Source organism: Magallana gigas, chromosome 7, assembly GCF_963853765.1.
Source record: "Magallana gigas chromosome 7, xbMagGiga1.1, whole genome shotgun sequence".
NCBI classification, from domain to species: Eukaryota; Metazoa; Mollusca; class Bivalvia; order Ostreida; family Ostreidae; genus Magallana; species Magallana gigas.
Genome location: NC_088859.1, coordinates 3177477 through 3204949, shown reverse-complemented (window position 1 = coordinate 3204949; position 27473 = coordinate 3177477). Strand labels below are relative to the sequence as shown.

The window sequence follows — 27473 nt, the reverse complement described above, 5'->3', positions numbered from 1 at the left end:
ATGCAGAGATCATTCACCTCTGTAACAAAACAGGGATTCTTCACCTCTGTAACAATACATAGATCCCTAACCGCTGTAACAATACAATGATCCTTAACCTGTGTAACAATATAGAGATCCATAACATCTGTAACAATACAGTGATCCTTAACCTGTGTAACAATATAGAGATCCATAACATCTGTAACAATACAGGGATCCTTCACCCCCGTAACAATATAGAGATCCATAACATCTGTAACAATACAGTGATCCTTAACCTGTGTAACAATATAAAAACAATATAGAGATCCATAACATCTGTAACAATACAGGGATCCTTCACCCCCGTAACAATATAGAGATCCTTAACATCTGTAACAATACAGGGATCCTTAACCTGTGTAACAATATAGAGATCCTTAACATCTGTAACAATACAGTGATCCTTAACCTGTGTAACAATATAGAGATCCATAACATCTGTAACAATACAGTGATCCTTCACCTCCGTAACAATACAGAGATCCATAACATATGTAACAATACAGGGATCCTTCAGTGTCCTAGACGAATAAAGACCCACCAATCCTTCCACCCATCAACAATAGACGCAATGTACGGTCTGACTGTCAATAATGCACATGAAAATTGAAGTTTACTTAGACCAGGCAATAAACACGTTTTCATTTGATTGAAGCCGTGAAATACATCTTTTATTTCCATGTCGGACAGTTATGTATTGGATATAACATTATGAGAAGATTCTTGAAACACTTTACCCTAAGTATTTTTTCGTGGTTGCGTAACACATAAATTAGTATAGGGACTAAGTCTTTTTGTATTTCTCTTGCTTTTTTGGTATCAGTTGGCCTATGTGAGTCAATGTTTTTGTTTTAATTCTTTAAGCCTCTTTGTTCTTAGAAAAAATATCAAAACCAGATCTGATCCTATACGACACGGGGTTTGCCTTGTACAGTTACAATTTGTTGAGGACCGTAATTGAAAATGATGGTTATACTGTAAACCCCAGACCCCCTGTTTAAAATAATTTGAACCTTAGCTACATTACTTTAAAGTGTAAAATTACACCACCTTTCCCATTTCAAGTGGCTTGTTTCAAGTTCAAGCTGAAATTTGGCAAGATTGGGTTTACAAGAAAACGAAAATAAACGAAGTAAAATTGTTACAGCAGGCTGAAATCAAATTTCATTGAAAAATAATTGCATCCGAAATGGTTAAAATGTTTCAACAAGATAGAAAAATTGATATTAACAGCTATGGTTCTATTTGTAGAACCATTATCTTATATAATTGCTAGGTTATATCATCCATACTTTTAAATACATTTTTGATGTTTTGATTTGAAGGTCCTTTTTCTCATTTCAGTATTGGAAATATTGCTTTTCGTCGAAAAAACCCAAAATGTGCCTTAAATAAATTATTCAAAGTCAGTTCATATTTTTAAAAGCTACTATAACCTTTTGTGTTCCCTTATCATAACGAGCTTTAACATACATCCTTAAAAGGGCCTGTAAAGTATATTCAAAGTCAGTTCATATTTTTAAAAGCTACTATAACCTTTTGTGTTCCCTTATCATTACGAGCAATAACATACATCCTTAAAAGGGCCTGTAAAGTATATTTTACAAAATATTGATTTCTTTTAAAGTAAAAATTATTCAATTATTTTAAAGATGCTTCACAATGAACAACTACCCAATGCACGTGTACGTTTATTCGAGTTGCACGTGTACGTTTATTTGAGTTGCACGTGTACGTTTATTCGAGTTGCACGTGTACGTTTATTCGAGTTGCACGTGTATGTTTATTCGAGTTGCACGTGTACGTTTATTCGAGTTGCACGTGCACGTTTATTCGAGTTGCACATGTACGTTTATTCGAGTTGCACGTGTACGTTTATTCGAGTTGCACGTGTACGTTTATTCGAGTTGCACGTGTACGTTTATTCGAGTTGCACGTGTACGTTTATTCGAGTTCCAGGTGTACGTTTATTCGAGTTGCACGTGTACGTTTATTCGAGTTGCACGTGTACGTTTATTCGAGTTGCACGTGTACGTTTATTCGAGTTGCACGTGTACGTTTATTTCAGCAACAACAAAAATTACCTCGTGATTATGTAGTATCTACATTGTAGACTTTTTACTTTCCATTTTATTTTTAATTTTAAAAATATATCTTAAACAATGATATTTCAGAAATGAAAATTGAAATCATTTTCTCAGGGGTGGGTTGGGTGTTACCAAATTTGGAGAGCTTTGTAAATAATGAATCATCCAAATTATCAAAAAGCGGAATGAGTAAAGCTGTGACTGAGTATATTACATTTCTTAATATGAGCAAACATCCAACATGTATTGATTTAAATAATAACGCTGGATAAAAGTTAACGAAACATCGGGCATGATGTCACAAATATCTTGGCTTGACAAGGTAACCGGGCTCAGAGTATCTTTTACCTGTAATCTATACGCTATAATGTTAAAATAGACCTAATGAAGAGGGCGCGGTCCCGAATCCACCCTTGGCAGTCAATAGAGTGATGCCGATATAGCTCAGAGAAATCCAGCTCGCACCTCGGTCTAAAATAGAACATCGAGATAGACTAAGACCAATTCCAGCAAAATTACTACTCAGTCTGTTCAGACCATTTCCGTGACTGACGCGTTCGATTTTATCGTAGTGTAAATCCGGAGAGTATTGTATGACGTAGACGTTTTTCGGAATACCTCTGTTTATAATGAGGTCATATACCTGTGTTGTTGTAACAAAGGAAAATGTACAAATCAAGGTGGATTCGCTGATGGTTGTGTTTGTTCAGATGTGATTGATCCTCGGATAAATACTCGATTCCAGCAGCATCGGGCCCGAAGAGAGCGCTTGTTACAGTTTATTGACAGCCGGTGAAACTCGATCCCCGATACACGAACAGAACGAGCGGCTCATACTCTGCTGGTCCTGAAAAGGGTGGATTTCAATTTCCTGTGGACAGGCCTATATTTCACGAGTCAATATAAATTCTTTGTAAAATAGGAAATAAAACCAATCAATTTAACAATAAAAGACAGGTAATATGGCTTAAGACCCCATCCAAGAGTCAAGACAATTTTTATACAGGAAAATGGACCAATGTTGAAGTAGATGTTGGGTTGTTGGAGGTTTTGGGTAACATAAATCAGACCGTATTGGAATTGTTTTATGCTTTGTTTACCGAGGCCGTCTTCTCGAGTTGTGCTACAAGCCTGCTTAATCTTTCCTATCCTGTCTGTTTGCTTTGTTAGTAAACTACTTCAGATTAAGCGTTTTTTCAAAATTATGTTTGATGTTTTGCAGACTTGCAATGTGTTCTTTTGAGAAAATTCCCTTTATTTCAATTACTTATATTCGTCACTAAATTCTAACTATTTACCCCTTCCCCAGTATGAAAAAGCGAGAATTACTATATATAATAGTTAAAATAAAATTACATATATATTTCATTCAGCCGACGTCAATAAAATAACATTATCCTTGAAGCTAGCATTCAATGTATTGTAACGTCCACCACGGTATTCTAGAAGAGTAAGGATATTATCAGAAAGGTTCAAGCAGACCCCGATCCTAATGCACAAGTTATATATATATTTTGAAAATATTGTTTTCATCTATATAGGACGTACAAATGTACATGATTTCTTCTACTATAGAAGTAGTTCTGCATTCGCTCTAGTTAACGGTTTTGTAACCTGAATAAAAAGACGTTTACCCCCCCCCCCCCCCCCCCCAGCTCTCCGCGCATTTGATTTTTCTTACCAAAAGGTAGGCTTATTTAACATGTACGTTATTCGATAGGAGTTTAATTGATTACGTGTGATCTCTTTTTCAGGGGACAATGCTTGCAGACCTCGCAAAGGTTTTTTCCGGACGTTTTTTCCCGACATTTTCAGCAGCTGATCCCATAGAAGTTGTTTTATCTCTACATTAATTTGTTATCCAATTTCTGGCTGTCTTTGATAAAAGCTTTCTCTTATGAATTCCTAGACCTAATCTTCTCTTCAGCATGTGTTTCTTCATTTTATGAGAACATTTACAGCATCCCTAAGTGAAACAATTGACCTAATTATTCTGAATACATATGCTTTGATGTAATAATAATCTCTCTCTCTCTCTCTCTCTCTCTCTCTCTCTCTCTCTCTCTCTCAACCATGACCAAAAATATTTACAGTTAAGCTTGTTATTATTTAATCTTTTAATATTCTATGGTTAGTGGTAAACATTGCAGTATTATTCATTCACGCTGAAAGACGTTTTGCATTGTTTGAGACAATTCAACTGTTTTTGAAGCAAAAAATTGTTTTATCATAAAGATCGCAAGCAACTGTAGAGAGAGTCCGTGCCACTAAAGGCTTTAATTAAATAGGTCCAGTAAAAAAATCTCAAACGTCATTTTCTTTTCATTTTATCTGCTCTTAATTTCATTTCATTATCGCGCCTCAAAATAAACGTTTGATTCCCCAAATTATACAAAAAGTAAAATTAATCATAGTCTTGTTTGAACAATCGCGTTCATCACCTTGCTCTATGGAACCGTTTTCTTTTTGATAAATTGATCTTTGGAATCCAGATCTCTGTTTCGTAAAGCTTTCATAGAAGTAGCTCGGTATCACGGCGTGTTTTCCAGCTACTTGTAATTCCGGCGTCCTTGCGTTTCCGTAAATCACAGCCGTAATCACGGAGTGTGTGCTCAGAAACTCAAGTACACGGCGAGGAGGCTCGGTCCCAGGTCTGGCCTCTTCCGGTGTAAGATTAATGGCGAAAAAGTCGGAACTAACAACCCGGCGCATTAATGTCATGTTTAAATCCCGATAAAATACTAAATGTAAGAGTTATTGGAATGCCTGTCACATTGTTTCTATCGATTTCGAATTTTAACGTGCTCACATTTGCATTTTTGCGAGTTGACGTCTCGTTGCTGTATTCAAATTTCTAAAACGGGACGTGTTTGGTTTTTGTAAAGCGACATGGACGCCATTTTGAACGTCCATCACGTGAACTTAATTCCTGCCAATCAAAGTACCAACAAATATACGTTATATTTACATTCACTAAGTATGATTCTATCTAAATTTTCTTTGCGGAAATTGATAGTAATTCACAGCTCCAAAGAAACTGACAGAACTGAAATCTACACCAGTTCTAACCAGTTTATTAATCGACCAAAACCTTTAGCAACTTGACAAAAATCACGGTTTAAACGAAATAATCATGATGATGTCAAACTCAAATTCCCATATTAGACGATTTAACTGGCTATTTCTTTTCCTAAACGTACCGATATAAGTACAATAACAATAGTTTAGTGTTTAGTTACTTTTACCTCCATTTACGATGAATTCATTCATTTGTTAAAAGAAAGGTGTAAATTAAAACAATAAAATGCATCATGAGTGTTATGGAGGTAGCGACCAATGTAGAAAAAATGACCTAAGCCGCCAACGCGGCCGGTTATGTATTTTTTATGTATTTTTTTCTGCAATGTCTGCCGTTATGTCCCGCGTGAATCACCAAAAAAACAATATTGTTTAAACAACAACATAACTGCAATTTCGATTAATAGTATTTATACTATTGCTGAGAATGTTAATAATAGATTGAGTAAATTTTCTTATAAAAGTCTAAGAAATCAGTTGTTCGTTAGATATTGAGGAAAAATGAGTTGCCATCATTCTGACAACTTTTTCACATGAGGATAAAATTACATGCATCTCGCTCATCTCTGTAAGGAGTATTAATAAGATTATAATTAGTTTCGTAAAATCCGTAGTTAATTAAGACTTGGTAAAGAGAGTGTGGTTTTTATATTGAGGAAAATATCGTATAGAAGGAAAATAATCAATAACTTTACATATTACCTTCATCGGTGTACTGAGTATTTTGGGTATTAAATACTTACTCAGCAGAGAGGGAGGTCTTCACTGATCATCATACTACAATTGATTTTTTTTTGTTGTAGAAGATGACGATTCTCCGATTGCTCGACAGATTAATGTATACTAGTACTGCTTCTTATCTCTCAGAGATCCAAGGATTGTTATCAAGTTGTAAACTTTGTATTTACTGCCATCCGGGAAATCCAAAATTTACAAACTGATAGTTGAATTCCATGTGTTCTGAGGCTCGTAATGTTGTTCATTGTTTATCAGGCATCAACCTGATTCAAAGGCAAATGTCCCTAGTAGTAATGCAATTCCTTTGTCAAAGCTACCCAAAAAAATGGTTTTACATTGCAAGGATAGAACCTCTTTAAGAAAGCACGAGTAGTATCAAGATAATTCCGTAAAGAAAAGGTTTATTTTTAATAATTTAAACTTGTGAAGCGGGACTGTTTAACTACATTGACAGACTTTTTTTTATATGAGTGAAACGTTTCCATCTGTGATCGCCAGTACTCTCTGAAATACTCACCTTGCATCATTTGCATATAAAAGTAAAACTTTCTAAATGCTCATTTCTTTGAAGGTATTCATAAATAACTAGTACATTTTTCTGGTAAACAGAAAAATATCATGTCAGTTAAATTTTTTTTCCGTCTTTTTTTTCTTTTTTCACAAAAAAAGGTTAATTTTCTTGTGACATTTATGAAACTTGTGGAGTTTATTGGGAGGAAGCGCGCGGAATTTCTTTCATTGTTTTATAGAACAACAATAATAGAAGAGTGTTGTGTTGAATGCTTGGAGCTAGTTCTGATGCCTTGATTCAGTATGAACATGTACATAGACTGTCCAGAAATCTGATGGTCGGGTTGTCATCTCTCTATTCTACCTCCACTCACGTCAGAGTAAACATGGCGCCTGACAGGGAGACAATGTGAGCTCAGTAGAACACCGGCGCGCTGACTGATGGTCGAGATTTGGCGGGATATAGTACTCACCGCGTGTACCATTTGAAATCGATAGCCAGTTTTGTCGTGATATGCTTATAATGGCGAACCAGCGGATGTTTCCACACTACCGGTCCTGCTGTTTAAACGTTCGATACAAATTTAACTACTGAATTGTGATCCCGGCCGTTAGTCAGAAAGTCTCTGTGTTCGGAGTCTCACACAGCTCCCCTCGTGCTGGCGGACTATCGGCCCCCTTAACTGTCCCCTGACTGTCATTGATTAGCAAACATGTCACAGAGACGTCAGGTTCCCATCAACTGGACACGAATCTCATTTACCATTCTTAGGATTTTTTAATTCTTCTTCTCTCCCAATGTTTACTGATGCTTTGTGACAATTTAGCGCCATATCTAAGGATTATCTTGCCCGCGCGCCCCGTCTTGCGCTGGCCTGTGATGGGATTACGACTGGTGAACCCAGCCCTTGGACTGTGATCAACCAACATGGAAGTGCTTTCACTGATTAAAAGTTCCCTGGGTTCCGAGGACTCGAACCCGATCCACCGACTGTACCGCGTGGGTCAGCAGGTGGGGGTGTGTGGACAGGAGAACGTGTGGCGGATCCACGAGGCGGAGAGTATCGAGGAGGAAAAGGTTAGTGGCTCCATCAAATCAAACAGTTAGTTAACTAGGGTGTCCTCGGTCTATTGTCAAAAAACTAACCAAATAGTCTTAATTGTCGCATGTACAAGTAGTCGTCCCTCCTAGATTTATAGCGAATAAGTTATAGTACCGAAGTACACAATGTAAGTACTAATATCGTAATGATTATTGGATAATACCATTATTCCTGTAATATAAGATTAACTGTTTGAGGCTTGATTAATTTGTTTTTGAAAATTGCGCTCTACTGTTTTGTATCTATCTGGCTGCATTCAATCTATACTCTGGATTCTGAGTATTACCAATAAAGCGCAAAATGGAGATGGTTTATTGGTAGTTTAGTGAATGCATTTCTTTTTGCAAAAGCAAGGCTAGAATATGAAAAAGAGGATATTTTCTCTCTAATTTACGAGACTCTTTGTATGTATAATATTGTTCCATTAAAGGAAAAAAGTAATGAACAAAATGCTGGCAACCAACTTTCTTCCTTATCACTGTTGTTTATCAGCGGCTGATGACAATATGGAAAAAAGAAATATATCAGGGTATCTATCAGTTGACCTCACTGACAATAAAATCACAAGTGTCAAAACGTCTCCCTAAAAACCAAAGCCGCTATACGTATTACATTAAAACGTTTTTCACTGTCTATCGATCTCGATCACACATTCCGGGTTTTTAATGGTTCCCGTCTCGGCCATTAAATAAACTAAGCATCATCGATGTATGGCCTAGCTACCAACCATATCAGGAAATATGACAAGTGCATCTGATACCATTGCTCAACTATTACCAAGTCTTGCAGAAATAATGAACTAAACCTTGAGAGCCAAGACTTATGCTGCTGACCCTGTAGACTTTGCCCCATACTCTGTTCCTTTCCAAAACCCCCGTCCCCAATTAGCTGATGAGTTGTGAAATAAACCTTATGGTACCTTAATCGTCTTAGATTGTCGCATTGAAGAAGTAAGGATGAGAGAAAGCAGTAGTATGTTGGATATTAACTGGATTCCATTAACTAATTAATCTTTTCCACAAATATAGTTCTTGTCAGTAAAGGGTATCCATAGGACAATGTTCTTACTCTAATAAGAATTTATTAAAGATTAGATAACCACAATAAAAACACGTGTATTTTTTTTGACGGACATAGATATTTTGCTAGTTTCAATGAGTATAACATCAATCGCACCATCAGTTATCGTATGATCTACAGTGAGGAACAGAGCGAGCCACTCCCTGTTATTGAAAAATAATCCCTGCATTAATGTGTTTCTTTATATAGACATCAACCTTAAAAACCAATGTAACGAAGACAGATGTAAAAATGAAGATTTTGAAAAAAAAGACAAAGCTCTTCTTAACACAATAATAAATATTTACAAGACACCTGTGAATTACAAAAAAATGGGCGTTAAGTTAGCGACTAAGGTGATGAATTAGAATCGACTTCCTCTGCACGCTGTTTTAACTTAATCATACCCTTACCAAAAGCGCATTATTCCGAGGGTTTTCCTCTGTGACTCCATCACAACGCTTCCATGCGGGCGACCAATACGCTTTCAATTACACAGCATCTCTGTGAATATACTTTAAATGGGGTTCGTCGACGGCGATGATAGCTAGGGGAGAAATAGTCACGCAAACTGTTTGTCTTTAAAGAGCTGTTTGGTTAAGGTTGGAATACTGGACATTATTTTAAAACAGACAGTCCTAATAATTGACGAAACTTCAAATTGCCCGCTCTGGTAACTTATATAATGGCAGCGTACCACGTGATGCTACATTTATACTTATTAAAAAAAAAATACGCGGAAATTTTAATTAAACGTTTTTATAAAGAATTTTGTTTTCAAGTAATTGTAAAAATTACAATATCGTTTATTCAATGAAAAAAAAAATGACGTAACACAGCCTCTGTACCATATTTCCAACTGTACAGCAATTTCTTGCAATAACGGAATTGAACACAAAGTAGAATGCCAAAGGCAGATGAAAATGTGTTATTAATTAATTTAAGGCTGGACAGTGTATGAATTTTCAATATGATAATTAGTCACGTACAAGGTACCTGCTATGTTCTCCACCACTGTATTGATTCCACTGGTACTCAGCTGATATATTTTGCCTGGGAGATTTCTGATTTCTTAATTCCTGGCAGAGTATTGACCAGTGTTATATGCATATTATCGTTTCTCACTGAAACTCATACATCATAGCATTGACTTTTTTTTATTTTTTACGATACAAAAAATTGTGTCAAAAGATCGAAGAATCTACCACTTATGAAAACATTATAATACTATCAAAGGATTGTTCGTTTAGAGGACTTGTGATTATCATCTTCTACACAATGAATAACCAAGCATTATGTTACAGAATAAAAATTCCTGTGGGGAATTTTCAAAGAGAAAATTGCCCTTCTTGATGACGCATCATCATATACATCCTACAAGTCGGCTTTACAGACTTGACACCACTGATAGGCAAAACAGTCAGTTTTGAGCTATACATAGGTGATATTGGCGGCGGACATCTTTAAATAGCCTCGATGTCACAGCTCGAAATAAATATCGTTTGCCATTCTTGAGATCTTAAAGGGCGATATGAATCAGTCAGGACCACAATGGAAACCCTTCCGCTTCCTGTCCAATAACGGCGTTGGGAATAAAGGCAGAGGTTAACCACCATTAGGCGGAATTAATGGGGATCTTGATCCCGAGGCCAATTCTTAAACTTCATTTGCTGTAACATCTCCTTATAAATCAAATAGATCACGTTAATGCTTTGGCTCATACGTTATATGTAATTAGAAATCAAAATCAGCCCTGTCAAAAGAACTTCTAATACAGTAAGTTATGGTTCCCTTTGATCCGTGTTTACCTGTTATATTGCCTAATACGAGAATTCCACGCTGAGGCGCAAAAAACGAGGATTCCATGTCATGAAGACAAAACCAGCAGACTTGAAGCATTTATAGATTGGTTTGAAATAATGTCGATTATTGTGAAGACACAATCAATGTCAACACTGCAAAAACATTACGTGTGAAGAATCAAAAGAATGCATGTTCCATTAACGTACAGCATGCTACCAGCATTTATTGATGTGGTATATGAGATTGTTTACTTTGTGGTGAGATATTGTCAGATTAACGTTACCTCTTCTTCCAGGTTGTTTTATCGCCTATGATACTAGACTGTTTTAGACTACTTACACTAAATGCTAACCTGATATCAAAGAGAAAAATACTATCAGACCCATATGTTTCTTTCAAGCCTGCTACTTTGTGGAATTCGTGCCGCAAAGACTATTGCTATATATCAAGTGTCTTTAAAATCTACATTTAACTAGAGATATACCAGTAGAAAGACATGAAGAGGCGTAGGCGTATATCTAATTACTCCATTCATCAATCTAAATGTGAATGTTTTAAGATCAGAATATAGACTTTGACAAGACAAAGGAAGAGTTTGAAAACAAGCATCACATTCCTTGTGTACGCTTATTCAGAGTTGGTCGACAACGCCATTAGCATTTGTTAGAATTCTGCATTTATGAGCCATTTCTGTAATTTCGTTCAGATAAGGGTTTCATGAATAAATAATTTGTAGATTTTCATAACGCTTGTTCTGTGACTGCTGCCCTCGATGGCTGATTTGAAAACAGTGAGTTCTTTTTTCCATGCTTTATGACTAAACATAACGGGATTACCATGAGAAAGGAACAACCGAGGGTTGTTTGGTGTTGTGATGTCTACAGAAAAATCTCTTGTGGGAAATGCGGGCTGTTGCTATATCGATGTCTGATTTATATTTACACCGTTGAAAGTGAAAGGATTTGCGACATGACGCATGATTACATTTAGTTATCCCACGGTGTTTTTGCAAAACTTGAAACAAAAGTCCGAAAATATCTGATTTTTTGACGGATAATTCACAACACATATTTAATTATCAGAAGGCGGTCTGGAAAGAATTTCGTGATCAATTCAATCCATTTGCTTTCAGGAGGCTTTATTCTATAGCTTTTAATTTTTGGTTTGAAGAATCTGTCTAAATGAATAGAAAGCATTCGTTTGCTGATTTGTTTCTGATTATAGCAGACATTGTTATAATGACTGATTAATGGTAATCAGGCCCCACTGTACTGATGAAGATGTTGACATCGTGTCTGTCGTGCTCAAGCTCTGTAATTATTGGCCCTATCATTTTCTCGAATATTCAAGTCTTTGATGCGTTTTATTGCACCTACTTTCTTAGAAGAAAACGGTAGTATAAGATGCAAACATTGCTCATGCGTTTTGACATAACATTCTTAAACATCAAAGTTATACAGCGTAAGAACTGATGGGAAATGTTGTTTTTGGTTAATGAACTGTTTCATCTGTGTATGCGATGTATTTATAGACCAAAAGTACAACTTAAAAATGTTTCTCATGAAAAAAGAAATTATTTTTATGAGTTAAAACATCATTGTTTGTTCTAGTTTGTTGCAAATTCTCACTAACAGTATTAACTGAAAGATGTGAATTTATTTGAAGAGTTTGAAGACTCAAAATTCTGCTCCCCGTGCCAACGTTGAACAAAAATCGTACACCATAACATTGCTACATATTCCACGAGCCATAAAACGGTTGTTGACTAGGGAACCTGTAAACATATAAACAAATATTACATAAGGATGCTCAGAGAGTGGGACATCCGACTTCTTCTGCGATAAAGCCATCATGTAGCTAATAACGGCTCCCTTATCTGATCCTAATAACCAGATTGACACGTGAGATATGGAATCTGATACCAAAAGATCCCTAGATGATGTATAATATGTCGTTATATGCCAGCGAGCAGGGAGTTTGGAGGAATATGATCAATCGGTCCCAATGATTGATACCAAACATGTGGCCCAGAACGGAAGGGGTGGCGGTTAATGTTGTAAAATCTAAACCACACAGGGAATCGGCATCAATGGTCCATTGTGTACATACACAATGTAGGATCTGATGTATAGTTATTACGTCATCAACGAATTGTTTTCAGTAAGAGGCGGTGACTTTGTTTGTATAGAGGTCGTTTGACTCAATTAAAACTCGTTATTTTGTCATTCTCTAGAGTTACCAATACACCAGTCAAACAAAGGGTAAGATTTCTAAAGTCAATCATTGCAGACTTCTTCCTGTTGCCACTCGCACAGGAAAACAACTACTATCATAAGTCTTGCATTCTATCATTCCGTACAGCTTATGAGTTGATTTCTCCCTGTGTAACTGAATCAAGTCTTCACTATTGAATATAAGGGACAGGCGCCGCGTGAATTTTCTTAAAGAATCTCTTCCCGAATAACTGCGTTGTACGAATGTTTGATTCTCCTCGAGGACAATTTGATGTTTCATCAACTTCCATTTCAATTATTCTTTAGGTATCAGCTGGGCGATATTGCTGTCAGTACAGACCAACACTGTTAAGGTCTTGGCTCAGATCGGACATATTTCATTACTGTCCACCAAGTCTTCTGTGCCATCATTAATGTTTTAATTGAAAAAGATATGCATTTGAAAACATAACTCTATGAAAAGAGTATTATAGAAGACAATTCGAGATTGAAATGTTTTGTGAGAAAATGAGTGTTTTGAATCAAAGAAACATTGTAATTGGTAGATTTTAAACTTATATTGAACAACCCTTTTTGAAGGCTTTTAAGTTATGGTAGGAGGTGTTTATTCATTCAAGATTCACTGCATGGAATTTGGAGAAATTACACGATTTTGCAAATAGTGCATTCGAAATAAACTCAAAATGTGTTCGTTATTTGAATCTCATTATACACAGATGCGCACTAATCTAAAACGCAATGATATGTTAATTCACCTCGTATAAAGACCTCATAGTCGTAATATAAACCTGTTAAGACCTTTCTATTTTGAAAGATGCGTGATAAATTTACATTGTAGATATATCCTAAATCATTGTATTTGTGAATATCATATTGTGATAAAACAAGAATAGATTGACCAAAGTGAAATCCAGATTGTTCACCTTATTACAATAAAAATATTACGAGCAACAGCAGCAGGGGAGAAACAAGTTCAAATTTGAAGATTCAAGTTTATATATTCTCTCAAACCATACAAAGATGGTACATGACGTGCAAAACATATAAATATTACCGAAAAAATTATAATAATGATAAAATAATAAATAAAGTGACGTCAGAGAAGGACGTGAACACAAAAAAAAAAAGAAAAAAGGGGAAAAGGAAAGGAAGTGTAGATAACATGACCATGCAAATATATACATGTACAAACATGAAACAAAAGATTTATGGAGGACAAAGTACGAGTACTCCGATATCAGTCAAGAAGATTAATACTCAATTTCACTAAAAAAGGGTTAAAGGGACCTGGACACGATTTCAGATAAAAAAAATTATTTTTGATTTCTATGTATAACATAGTTTACTTTTGTATTTTGAATGATTCACCAAAATTTGGATGTTAGAAGTCATGTTACAAGCGAGATATGAAGGAAAGAAGTCGTTGTTATGTAAACAAAGCACGAGTCTTATATTTGTTTATAAATACTGTAAAGTAAAAAAAAATGCTATTTCTTTATCAAAGTAACTTGTGGAAACAAGATAGACTGATTCAGTGGGTTCATACAACAAACAGCAACTTTAGATTGAAACTTTGACCAATACAACAAATATGTAAACATTAACAGGACTCGAGCTTTGTTTACAAAACAAAGAATTCTTACCTTTGTAACTCGCTTGTAACTCGATATTTGACTTTCAAATTTTGTCAAAGCATTGAAAACATCTATATTAACAATTCTAGACATAAAAATTTAAAATAAAAATTTTGAAAATGTTGAGCTCAAATCGTGTCCAAGTCCCTTTAAAGAATATGCACACTTTCCCAAGATGTTAAAAGGTTAAATCGCCTAAAATTTAAATCAAATAACATCGTAAAGGAAATTAATTTATTTAGGACAAGCCTATACGTCGTATTTTTAGTGTGGGGCCAAACAGTAGACCTGTGAATAGAGCTCTAAGTTTGCGACATTTACACATAACAATAAAATAGTTATATTAAAACATGAACATAGGTGACTAATAAAGGTTCATTCACACGTTCAATTACAGCTCGAAGATCTGAATATATCATAACGTGTCAGGTTACTGAGCTGCCTTTCAATATAACGGACCACCAAAAATAAAACCCTTAGTGTTGAAAGTCTTAGGGTTTTTTTCTTTCATTGATGTCTACAATGGCATGTACTTATTCTTATTTATATTTGATAAAATATAGCCTTAAACACAAAAGTTAATTAATAACACAATTTAATGTTAAAAGTATTATTTATTGGAGGTAAAGTGTAAGCATTGACGTTATCTCAAAACTTAATAAATACCCACAGAAAATGTCTACATACGGTCGAGAATTGCCGAGGATATTAGTACCCCTGATCTGTGCCCTGTCATTTGCTGGAACGTTCATTTATGATTACTTCATTCATTAGTAAATGAAGAGAGAATCTCTACGGGGATCACTTTACTTGCTACTATATACTGGAATATATTCACATTACTCTTTGGTCCCACATAAATCTATATTAACAAGATATTATTGATGTTGCCATCAATTGTGTCGTCCAGGAAATACATTCAGCGAAAATCCATTTATTTTATGAGAAATGAGTATGTAAATGTTAAAAAATTATGGAATGTTTCAATTCTATTGTCCAAAATCCTTATATATATGTGACAACAAAAGAAGAGGAGAAAAATGACACCTGTCTTAGCTTTTATCATATTAGATAGTGTGTAATCCCCCTCCCTCAAAACAAAAACAAACAAAAAACAAAACTTAAGTTTCGCTATGGTGGCACTGGTAGCAAGCCTCACAAATTGACTTCATCAATATGTTTGACAGCTGGTTTCAAAAAATTAAGTTTATTCCGAAAAAATCCTAACTATTCGATTTATTTTCCTTTATCAACCGGAACTTATTCGGAGTACGACTATCTAATAAAACTAAAGGTTAACATACTGTACAATAAATAAAACTAAAGGTTGATACACTGTACAATAAATAAAACTAAAGGTTGATACACTGTACAATAAATAAAACTAAAGGTTGATATACTGTACAATAAATAAAACTAAAGGTTAACATACTGTACAATAAATAAAACTAAAGGTTAACATACTAAACAATTAAAATTACTAAAGGTTAACATACTGTACTATTAATAAAACTAGAGGTCAACATACTGTACATTGGATACAACTAAAGTTCATCATACTGCAGATATGATAAAACTAAAGGTTAACATAATGTACAATAGAAAAAACTAAAGGTTAACATACTGTACAATTTAAAAAAACTAAAGGTTAACATACTGTACAATTGATAAAACTTAAAATTAACATACTGAACGATTGATAAAACCTAAAGTTAACATACTGTACAATTGATAAAACTAAAGGTTAACATACTGTACAATTGATATACAAAAGATTAACATATTGTACAATATATAAAACTAGAGGTTATCATACTGTACAATATATAAAACTAAAGGTTGTCATACTGTACAATTGATAAAACTAGAGGTAATCATACTGTACAACTGATACAACTACGGGTTATCATACTGTACAATATATTAAACTAAAGGTTATCATACTGTACAATATATTAAACTAAAGGTTATCATACTGTACAATATATAAAACTAGAGGTTATCATACTGTACAATATATAAAACTAGAGGTTATCATACTGTACAATATATAAAACTAGAGGTTATCATAATGTACAATATATAAAACTAAAGGTTGTCATACTGTACAATATATAAAACTAGAGGTTATCATAATGTACAACTGATACAACTACGGGTTATCATACTGTACAATATATAAAACTAGAGGTTATCATACTGTACAATATATAAAACTAAAGGTTGTGATACTGTACAATTGATAAAACTAGAGGTTATCATACTGTACAACTGATACAACTACGGGTTATCATACTGTACAATATATAAAACTAGAGGTTATCATACTGTACAATATATAAAACTAAAGGTTGTCATACTGTACAATTGATAAAACTAGAGGTTATCATACTGTACAATATATAAAACTAAAGGTTATCATACTGTACAACTGATACAACTAAAGGTTATCATACTGTACAATATATAAAACTAGAGGTTATCATAATGTACAATATATAAAACTAGGGGTTATCATACTGTACTATACATGTATATAAAACTAGAGGTTATCATACTGTACAATATATATAAACCTAGAGGTTATCATACTGTACAATATATAAAACTAGAGGTTATCATGCTGTATAATTGATAAAACTAGAGGTTATCATGCTGTACAACTGATACATCTAATGGTTGTCATACTGTACAATATATAAAACTAGAGGTTATCATAATGTATAATATATAAAACTAGAGGTTGTAATACTTTACAGTTTCTAAAACTAGAGGTTATCATACCGTACAATATATAAAACTAAAGGTTAACATACTGTACAACTGATACAACTAATTAAAGGTTCTTAATTAATTCTGATGACTGTATTTTATTTACCACTCTTAGTATTATACATTAAAACATATTAACTCGTTTCCTATAAATTGCAATAATATTCTTTGTATCATCTTGCATAACCCCACATTTGGTGTTGCGGAAAAAGTTTTAGTAAGAATTGGGAATCGGAAGTGTTATTGAAAAGGTATGTTGACATGCATAATCAGCATTGCCTCGGCGTAATGGTATATACATTGTATACTTTAGACGGAACATGATGATATACAGACTTTGAACAACAATGAATTCCGTGCAATTAATGAACTTGCAAATGCCACATCAAAATTTGCATCCTAGACAAGCAAAGCTGTAAACCTGCTCTGATTCGCGACGACTTTGATTTCACGTTTGACCAGTGATAAACTTGCTCGTAGCGACTTTATTTTGCGACCAAGTCTTTGTTAAAGCTGCATCGTCCGATTTGTTTTACTTTCACAGTATCAAACAAGAAATCATATTGACGCAAGCGTCAAATGGGCCTCAAAAATATAATTGTTGTATGAATCATCATTGTTTGTTTGCATAAAAAAAAAAACACACCACAAAAAAGAAAATAACGAGTTGGTTGTACTAATTTTAACGGTAGATTTTAATTTTTATATTTTATTTTCAGGAACACGTTTTGAATTTTAACATTTTTCTATTATCATTAAGAATGGAGTTCGTTACTGTAAGCATTTTTAACGCGTACGGTAATTGTATGATCATTGCTATAGTATGAAGTAATGGAGAACACATTGATTTTTACATTATGTTCATACAAAGTTCAATTCATCATTTTTCTCTTGGAAATTATATATTTCAAACCATCTTGATTTTTTGTTGCATTGTATTGAATTAAAACTTAATGCATTAGTTTATATAATTTCAAGAGACCACATACTAAAATAGAAATGGATTAATATAATTAAGGTACATGTAAGATCGTGCTCATCCGGTAGAATCTGCACAATTTCAAAGGTAAAAAATAAGTCGGATAATTTTTTTCCTAAATGGAATTATAAATCTTATCTACACTACAGTTTATGAAGATATTTATTTCAAAAGAATTGAAAATAAATTAGGTTAGCTCTAATTTTCAGGTCCATTCAAAATTTCATATTTTTGCGTAAATAATTGATATGGATGTCATTTCATGATAATTTTCTACCACAAAGCACATGGCAATATAATAAATTCACACAAAAAGTCATTTTATTTGACGCAGCACATAAAAATAAATACATCATTTATACAAAATTTCATGTCATTCAGGTCTATAGTATTTCAGGTCTCGTATATCTGTATCGTATACCGATCCCGATACAACGGAAAATTTTCGAATATATTATAGTCTCGATAAAAACGCGTCTATCACGACAGTTTATAACCAACTTTTCATTTACAAGTAAAACAAAAAATATATAATATTTTTTAAAAGGCACAAAACATATTTCTACATGCAAATTTACTTTTAATTGATAAAAATGAGCATAATATTAATTCATTTAAAAAAAACTATCCCGCAGAAACGCAGTTACAATATTTAAATGTGTATCAAACAACGGACCGCCTCCTGGCGGCCCGTAATAAATTTCAATACAAACTGATAATTTTAGAAATTTATAAACTTTCTTTTAAAGAGTCGGTCTGCTTTCAAAGTTAGAAATATTCAAAGTAAATAAAAATAATTTCTTTATGGGCATACAAAAAAAAACCCAAACCAAAATACATCATGTATTATTTTATATTATCTGGTTACTGTATCTGTAAGAAATGACACAACACTAAGGTCTGTATGGAACGCCTGGGCTGTCTTATCATGGCAAAATAACTTCATTTTATGATTATATATTTCTGTTGTTGATTTATACCATTATTTGGTGTGCTTTTGTTTGCGTTTTCCTTCATCAAATATGGTGTGATTTTAGCCCTATTTGAAGATCAAAAGTAGTTATTATTGAAAAGAATTAGATATTGAAGCTCCTTCAAAATTTCACATATGAGGTTTTTAAATCTAGATTTGAAAAAGTACACTTACGTCTCATCTGTTATCGAAACTCTCCAAAGTTAATGAAATATTTCAATAAATTTGGGCGTTGATTAATATTATGGAATCAAAGTAGATAGAATGACCAATTACATGTATTTTGGGGAGTTTTTTGAAAAATATTTCTAAAATTTATTGAAATGAAATGAATCTTGTATCATTTTCTTTCGGTAGTATGTTGGTTGTAAGACACCGAATGGTTATAATTTTACTATTTTGAGATGTTTCATCTGAAATAAACAAAAATATAGTGTCTGTTCAGAATGATGTAGGGTTAAAACGCTCGATTTCTGTTATCAAGAGATTTTCAATGACATGGTTAACGAGCTGTGTGTTTGTTTGTTTTTGTTGTTTTCATGACGCCATCAATTTTATTTATTTCTCCAAATCGGGTGGTATTGGTCCACTTGGTCATCTTTTTTATTATTTTGGCAGCAATTGTCCATGGTTACCTTGCGTTTACATTGATAATTTTGTGAAAACTCTGCTCATCGTTATTGCTCTCTGTTAATGTCCAATCATTGCTAAAACAAACTGCAGTGTCTGTCAAACGGTAACTACTCACTTAATTTCTCTGTTTTCTATTGACAATCTCTATAAAAGTCAACCGGTAGTGCCCAAGAACTATCGACATTTGCGTGAACCATACATTGGTAACTTCATATGTTATAGAGAAATAAGAAACTCGTCTCTGCTCATTAAAACCCATTATTCTGTGTCGACCTTTTTCACAGAAGCAAAACTTGAATTTCCAAACAAGGTTTATCCAAGGTCTGGGTATTATTGACAATAAATGTCATTCTTTATCATATATACTGGTAAACAGGATATCAATAATGTCTGCCATGTGATATTTATGATTTTCGATTTGTATTTTGACATTTTGTACGTGAAAACAACACTGTAATTTTACGTGTAGTATAAAGGGCCTGGAGGGTATCTTTTATCAAAACCATTTAAAGTACGAATTACTCATTATACCATATTGCACAATAACAATCATGATTTAAGAACAAACTGTCCTCTCCATCAATTCTTCTGTTTACCTCAATGTTATTACATTGAGACTGTTATTCGGTTTTGTCTTTGTTATGTTGACCGATATCTAGGTCTATTTTTTTCGCCAAAGAACGCTCTCCGGGACTCATCCCCTTTTTTCCCTGTACATCAGGGGTAGAGTCAGAAGCTGGCACCAGAGACCCGGATATTGATCAGAAAGATAGCATCTCCGGAAGGTTATTTCTCTCCAATCTGATCGATGTCCAAATCATGTCATCCCCAAATCACTCCGGATAAAACTTCAGACACCACGAATATATAACAACTAATTATTCATTCCATAACGATTGCGTTTAGCGCTGGTCTCTGAAGCTAAGGAGACTTTTCATTTCTTTAATACCCCAATCCGTAATGATGGCAAAGAAATAATCGCAGTGACAAGCAAGACGATTCCATGTATCTCTTTTTCGGAAGTCGTTCAATCTCTGGAGAAAATGTCCTTCTCATTAGCTCTAGATGATTTGCCCCGGGAATAAAGACCTAAAGAGATGTTAAATGGAAAAATCGGCGAAGTCGCCAAACACTGCCGGTTGGATATCGCTCAGGCAGTCCCAGCACTGTTGACTTTGGCTAGAGATCATCGCACCAACAAATTTGATTAGGTCCAATCTAAAGGCCACAGCTAAACTATATATGTTTTTTGTTTGGTGTAATTTTCTTTCTTTATGCTATTCCTGGCGCGGTAATGGTTTCAGGAGATTGAAATTGGATAATTTGTGGCCACACGATAGAAAAATGATAATGTCACGAGACTTTGATAGACATATAGTAGTACTGGTATGGCGAGCTGAGTGACAACTCCCTAAGGGGGACATGAAACTCACAATGGAGGGATAAACGTGTACTTAATAAAACCTCTCACAAAGAATAAATACTAGTTTAATAGAGAGCATTTGAGGATGATACTTCACTGGAGTTCTTTTCTCTTCTGGTGCTCTTCAAGAAAAAAATGATCAACAATCATAGCAACATTTACGAATTTGATCCGTTTGCATGCTATGAACAATGTATTATTTTAGAATTTATGTGTGTTTTGGAATCACATACTAGTACATGTAATTGCAAAGGTGTTTCATATATACAGAAGAGATGTTTGAATCGATTTTGATAACGAAACCCTAACTTAAAGATGATTTAATGCAAATATTTCAGGGCGAGTTAACGATGTCCATTGCCATATCATCGTTAGACTATATTAAATTTCTTGAAAAAGAGGGCATTGTATAAAGATATATGAATATATTCAATAAAATTTCTGGTAATTTTTATTTACTATAGTTTATGGCTACAATAACCATATCTCAAATTATATAGTAGATCTGATGGTTAACCATCTAGTATGTGAAAGTGTAGGCTAACAATATGCTCATAAGTCTTTGATTTTTCTCTCCTCATTAATAACTACTAATCATTAACAATAATCATTAACTCATTAACATTATTTATTTTTATATACATATATTTTGGTTATATATATATTTAATGAGTAAAAACCCTTAAAATTCAATAAAAACACAGAACTCTATTTTTAAAGGAGGTTTGAACAGTCTTAATTTAAATAAACATAACATTTTTCTAAGACTCATTTATTTTCAATATCGACCATTCGTACTAAGGTAATATCCATGTTAGTTTTAATAACAGAGCCTGGAAACGCACATTCATGTTTTACTGTTATGTCATAATAGGTTTAAAAAACAGATGTTGATACATTTCGAGTGTTCATATTGTTTTGCTTCTCTTAGCTTTGTAAATGGTCCTAATAGTTTAAATTATTTTAACGAAACCAAAAAAAAACCTATAGAAATGGGAAGAGCTTAGCTCCAAGCACACTTGTGAACAATTATCGTGTCAACTTTTACAATGTCATCCACGATCTGTCATCTAGAACAATTTAGTTCCTCTTTCGGTGACACAGTTACCAATAGTCGTTGTATTCTATGACATGACTTTTAAAGTATTAGGTAAATTGTTAAATTTTTGTAAACGCTAGACAAATAAGCGCATCTAGTTAAATGGGTTAAAAGCTTTGGATCTGTAGAAATTAAGGACAATTTGGATCTGTAGAAATTAAGGACAAGTTGGTACTTTGCTGTTATGGGCGTCTGAGTGAGAGAGATTCTGCTATTTGTCTTTTAATGTTCGTCAATGGCTGATCAATAAACATGAAGTCCCCGAAGTAAGACTGTTATATGATTGGTTATACCAGTTTTTATCTGCTAAAGGACCAAACATGATGTTTACTGTCTACAGGAGCATGCTTACTCAGTAATGACTGGAGCTCAGATTATATCACATTCTTCGATTGGTTTAAAGACATGTCAAAACTAGCATCAATGACAAATAATAAATGAAAACTGTAGGAGGAGTTTCCCGTACAATGAGGGTACCCAATATCCAATATTTTGCAAAAAATGACTAAGTTCAAAAGCTGGTATTTTTTTCATAAATTATCAGAAATCAAAATCCTAGCAATATGCACACCTCTGATATATGTACAGTTAATCTGCAAAAGAACAACTTTCTTTATCCGTACAATGAGGGTACCCTTTTGGCAGCCGCCCGCCCGCCCACCATTTTTACCATTTTAATAACCGGAATTTTCCGTTGGAAAACCCGGTTAAAAACGGCATTGGCTGCGCCGCTTAGTAATACATAGTATGTGTTGCCTGAAAAAAAAAAACAAAACCAGTAGTTTTAAAATGTTGTTTTAAAAAGATAATATAAATAAGTAATAAGGAATAATTCTTTGAATATAATGAGGTGATGATTTCGGTCGGGCTTTATTGGATTTGACACTCAATTGCCTTTTTGATATTACAATACTTTGTACTTAAAGGATTTTTACTTTTAATTTGACAGTAACTTTTTGCTTAAGAAGAAAACATAAAGTTTTAAAATTGCATTAGGCATTTTAGAAACTTTGGTAAAAGTCATATAACTAGGTAACCTGTCATGGTGTCATTTGAAATCTAAATAATGTCTGAAAAAGGTGATATGCGCCAACTCTTTTTAACTTCAGTAAAACTCATGCATTAGATTTTTAACTTAATTACAAAGCTCTACGAACCATAATTCAAAATTTAATTTCAAGAAACGAGCATGAGCATGAATGAACCTCTAAAATCTTCAATAAAACAATCTGCTTGAAGGAAAAATTATAGAAATTGAAAAGCATGCGATGAAACAGAAGACACACAGAGAACTCTCATTTACAATCATTATTTGAAATAGAAGTACGCCGGAGACGACCTTGATTCCTTTATATAAATTTTTAAGGTTCAATTAATTGTTTTGTATTTTATTTCAGGGTGCTTCTGTTTGCATTTTTAACAAAAAAGTCGCCAACAAACTTCACAAACCTCGGCGACGAGAGCAGGTGTCCGAGATCTTACGTCATGACGTCACACTTCTCAACAAAATGTCAAACGCCTCCGTCCTTACTGTGTCCAGCAGTCTACAGGAAGACAGGTGTGTATATCATAACAGGCAACTCCTTGAGAAACACTATAAATAGAAAAACAGGTGAGTATATTAAATGACAGGTGACAGGTGTGTATATCATAACACGCAACTCCTTGAGAAACACTTTAAATAGAAAAACAGGTGAGTACCGTATATTAAATGACAGGTGACAGGTGTGTATATCCTTTATAAACACTTTTAATAGAAAAACAGTTGAGTATATTAAGGTGGCTCTATACACCACTTTTTGATGACGCAGTACGCAAAAAAGTAAATCTGGAAGCATGCAATTCCGGTACTGGCTGATTTAAACTGCGGCGAATTGTATGGGGACCGCTCTTTTGAAAAATTTGTTAAATGAATAGATTTAATTTGATAATTGGAAAATTCATTACTTACAGTAATGTGGTATATGACACCTTCACGTTGTGTGGTATTATTTATCGAAATAAACAATAAAATCAAGTATAATTTTTTAAATAGTTTCTTTCCCATCATTGATATGTTACACCGTAGCGCAGTGGGGAAGTGGGTTCACTACAAACCTGTAGGTCATGAGTTCGATTCCTGTTGAGAATAATTTTTTTAACATTCCAAAAATGTTTAAAACGTATTTTTGGTTGAATACTGTGAAAGACAATTTTAAACCAGTGAAAGTATTTCAATTATAATATACTTTAATGCACATTAATATCGACAGATGTACCTTACCACCTTAAGGGGATGGGAGGGTTGCTTTGAATGTCTCTCAGGTTGGGATACATAAATCCTATTAGCCTAGTCAATTTTCCCCTTTATTTATTTGACTTAGTTTTGCATTAAAGCGAATATATTCACTTATACAGGCGTATAATGAAATACGTAATATATATTTATCATTCCAATATTATATTTAGGAAATTTTCTTCAACTCAGAAATGAAAAATCCCGAAGGTGTGTGGGTCTTAGGACTTCGGATAACGATAACCCTTACCTGAGGAACTTTCATACCAAATAAAATTTAAAACATTTTTTGTGTTTATTTGCAATGATTTTCATTCAATTTTTTATGTCACAGTTATTAAAATACATTTTTTTAAAACATCAAACAACTTTTTCAGATGATTTGTCAACAGAGTAATAAAATATGAAAAATTATGTTTTGGGGAAATACTAAAAAAAATTGCAATAATGACATTTTTGAATGTTAAGAAGTGTTATATTTTTTTTGTGTCCGAAGGAAATATCCATCATATGACAAAAAATTCTCTCAATTTGTTAATAGCCATCTTTTTGAAAAATATTTTACAAAAACACGAAAAAACATTTAAAAATTCTTTTAAAATACCTATAGTATCCCTATCATCATTTTAATATTTGATAAGTATATGTTTTGTGGTCTTCTATTGAAAATTGAAATAAACTGGTGGTGTATAGAGCCACCTTAAATGACAGATGACAGGTGTGTATAACATATAGCAGGTAACTCCTTAAACACTATTAATATAAAAACAGGTGAGTATAATAAATGACTTGTTAATCAATTACACCGTTAACAGAAAGACATGTGTGTTAACCATGCCTAGTAAATCATCAAACTACACTGTAAACAGGAAGACAGGAGTATAAAATGACAGGTAAATCATCGAAGTACACTGTAACCAGGAAGACAGGTTAAAAAATGACAGGTTAGCCATCAAACTACACCATAAACAGGTAAATCATCGAACTACACTGTAACAAGGAAGACAGGTGTATAAAATGACAGGTATATCATCAAACTACACCGTAAACAGGTAAATCATCGAGCTACACTGTAAACAGGTAAATCATCAAACTACACCATAAACAGGTAAGTCATCAAACCACACTGTAAACAGGTAAATCATCGAAATACACTGTAAACAGGAACACAGGTGCGCATAAAATGACAAGTTAACCATCGAACTACACCGTAAACAGGTAAATCATCGAGCTACACCGTAAACAGGTAAACCATCGAGCTACACTGTTAACGGGAACACAGGTGTGCATTAAATGACAGGTAAATCATCGAGCTACACTGTAAACAGGTAAATCATCGAGCTACACCGTAAACATTTTTAAATCATAGAGCTACACTGTAAACAGGTAAACAATCGAACTACACAGTAAACAGGTAAATCATCAAACTACACCGTAAACAGGTAAAACATCGAGCTACACAGTAAACAGGTAAATCATTAAACTACACCGTAAACAGGATGATAGTTGGGTATCAAATGAAACTTTTGATACAATGCCAAAAAAATACAAGTACTTAATACACAGTAAAGAACAAAACATGTATATTAAATGACAGGTACATTTTGAAATACATGTACTCAGTTCACTGTTAACAGGAAGACAGGTATGCATAAAATGACAGTTTATCATATTGATAAGTTTTTGATTCTCAACTAGGTATCATTGTGTATTCATTATCTTCAAGTTTTATACGGCTTTACAGAGAGAGCTTGGCTTTTGCCGCGGAGCCCGTGGCTGGCAGTTTAGCAAACTATCTGGAGAAGTTTGACAGATCATGTCCAGAACTTTCCAATACAGTAAGTGCGAACCCTTTAGATAAATTAAGACTTTGGAGGGCCGAAGAATTTGATACTAAATTATTACATGCATGTATTGAACGCCTTTTCATGTTGTATCGGTAACTTAACAAATCAAGCATTAAACATTTCACCGTTTTTTCTCTGATTATTGTCGTTTTCTTTAAGACGTGTGGTTTGATGGAACACGAAGTCCAGTGTGGCATTTACCAGGTAGGCCAATGCTTATACCGTGGTTATCAATTCATTGATATATTGTTCTTTACGTATAGTTTCTCTCTCATTTTTCTCATTGGTGTTGTAAAAAATAACTTATTTTAAATTCATACACATATCCTAGATTAATACTGATTTGAAGTATGGTCAAGTTGATAATTTTGTATTTACTGCCACCCAGTAAATTCAAAATCTATTATCATGTCAGTACAGTGGGCAGAGTAATTATCTAACATTTGTTGCCTCCGTTCGTTTATTTCACTGGTATAAACCGTAGATCACCGAGGCCTTGATGTACGTCCACGGCGTCGAACGCGTCATCCACAGGAACGTTAACCCCGCCTCCATCCTCATCACCCAATCAGGACGCTGGAAACTAGCCTGCTTTGGATTTGCCGAAAAAACTCAAGATGGAAGGGTATGTTAACCTTAAAATATAAGTGTCAAAATGGTCCACTCATTACATTTGTACTTTACTAGCATATGGGTTTTTTTTATATTAAAGCAATTAGAGCTAGTTTGAAACATGAAATAAATGAGCATCAAGGGTGTTTAGCAGTGAATGTACTGTGGTTTCATTAATATTCAAGGGTATCAATTTTCGTGGATAAAGTGAAAATCACAGTTTCAAGGATACGTAAATTCGTGGCCAATGACCCTTTCAATACAAAATGTTAATAGAAATTGCATTTCAATGAACATTTAATTTCATGGATCAACTCAACAACGAAATCCACGAAAATTGGTATTCAACGAATATTGATGAAACCACAGTAGTCAATAAGACAATAGCTACTTTGGTCAACAACAGGTGAAAATGGTCCATTGTCTTTTTTTTGTTTTAACACGAGTAATTGTTGATACTAAAAGAAATCAAATTGAACTGAAAAATTAAAGTATTTGTTAAAGGAAAAATAAATGTAGACTTGTTCTTGTATATAAATTTTAAATCAGTGTATATGGTTTGTTACTAAACTGAAAATGCAACTATTGTC

At 33.8% G+C, this 27473-nt stretch overlaps 1 protein-coding gene across 3 annotated transcripts in view; it reads left to right on the top strand.

Annotated features, from left to right (window-relative positions):
- Positions 1-6759: 6759 nt before the first annotated feature.
- LOC105320628 (SCY1-like protein 2) overlaps positions 6760-27473 on the top strand; it is a 37600-nt gene continuing 16886 nt past the window's right edge. For all 3 annotated transcript variants that reach the window (XM_034455598.2, XM_034455597.2, XM_034455596.2), the window contains exons 1-5: positions 6760-7515; positions 23547-23707; positions 26169-26262; positions 26431-26475; positions 26756-26896. In XM_034455598.2, the coding sequence (XP_034311489.2) occupies positions 7366-7515; positions 23547-23707; positions 26169-26262; positions 26431-26475; positions 26756-26896 (591 nt within the window). In that variant the 5' untranslated portion in view covers positions 6760-7365. The remainder of the gene's footprint in view (positions 7516-23546; positions 23708-26168; positions 26263-26430; positions 26476-26755; positions 26897-27473) is intronic.